Source organism: Anneissia japonica, unplaced genomic scaffold, assembly GCF_011630105.1.
Source record: "Anneissia japonica isolate Jap-2015-1 unplaced genomic scaffold, ASM1163010v1 scaffold17034_len978_cov253, whole genome shotgun sequence".
Lineage (NCBI taxonomy): Eukaryota > Metazoa > Echinodermata > Crinoidea > Comatulida > Comatulidae > Anneissia > Anneissia japonica.
Genome location: NW_022705665.1, coordinates 1 through 978, shown reverse-complemented (window position 1 = coordinate 978; position 978 = coordinate 1). Strand labels below are relative to the sequence as shown.

The following is a 978-nucleotide window of genomic DNA, read 5'->3' as shown; positions in this document are numbered from 1 at the left end:
TTGCCCTTCTTCGATGCCTTTGCACAATGGGAAGCTACATACAGAGAATGCACGTTGTGGCTAAACTGCAATGTAGTTGGATTGGTGTTGGTTGCGCCAGCTCCTCTTTGTTTGCTAAAATACTGTTCTAATGGATCCTGGTTGAACTTAGCACTAAGTACACACTCAACACCCGGCAGGTCTAGCAGGTTTTTTGTGAGCTCAACAAATGAATTGACTGTAGATAAAGAAATTAAAAAAACTTTTTTTTGACAAAAACATTTATTTTGTTAAAGCTAAAAAAAAAATATCTTTTTTTTCTTTTTAAAAAAAAAACATTTATTTTGTTACATACAATCGCTACAGCTGTTTCACTGCAACGAACGCATAGCAATTACATATTACTGTATGTTGGAAGTATTATTTTACCATAAAGAAAGTAAAACTCTACTTTCTCAATGATTCTACCAAGTTGATATGATGACAACAAAAACCATTTCTTTTCAGTAACTATGCATCTTATAAATTTTTTATTTTCTCTATTGTACAACTAACCTGTTATTTTAAGCCCTTCAGTAGTCTCTGTACTCAGCAACATTTTCTTCTTAATACTTTCTTCAACGCCTTCAAGTCTGTTTACCTCTGCTTCCCACTCCTTGAAAAACCCCAGAAAGTCGTCTTGCAACCACTAAAAGGAATTTATTGAAGTATATATAACTTAAATAATATTAAAAACAAAACGACATGAAATCACTAAACAGAGTTCCAGTTGAAAATTTAACAAACCAATTGGTGTTAATTGACAATTTATTTACTTATTTTCATAATACCTCCCGAGGGATAAGCAAAGATGTACAGAACAGCGCATCAAAAACGATCAGAAGACAAAACAATTAAAATGGTGATAATAAGTTATAAATACTATCAATACATGAAATATACTGACACTTTACACTTTACACATACCATATACAATACAACTAGAATATTTTTGCATGC

General features: G+C 31.8%; 1 protein-coding gene across 1 annotated transcript; it reads right to left on the bottom strand.

Moving 5' to 3' along the window:
* Nucleotides 1-4: 4 nt before the first annotated feature.
* Nucleotides 5-667, bottom strand: LOC117105890 (the record flags this gene model as incomplete). The annotated part of the gene is made up of 2 exons (XM_033247195.1): nt 5-217; nt 535-667. Coding segments are annotated over 2 exons (346 nt in total), but the record flags the coding sequence as incomplete, so codon positions are not given.
* Between the last annotated feature and the right edge of the window lie 311 nt (nt 668-978).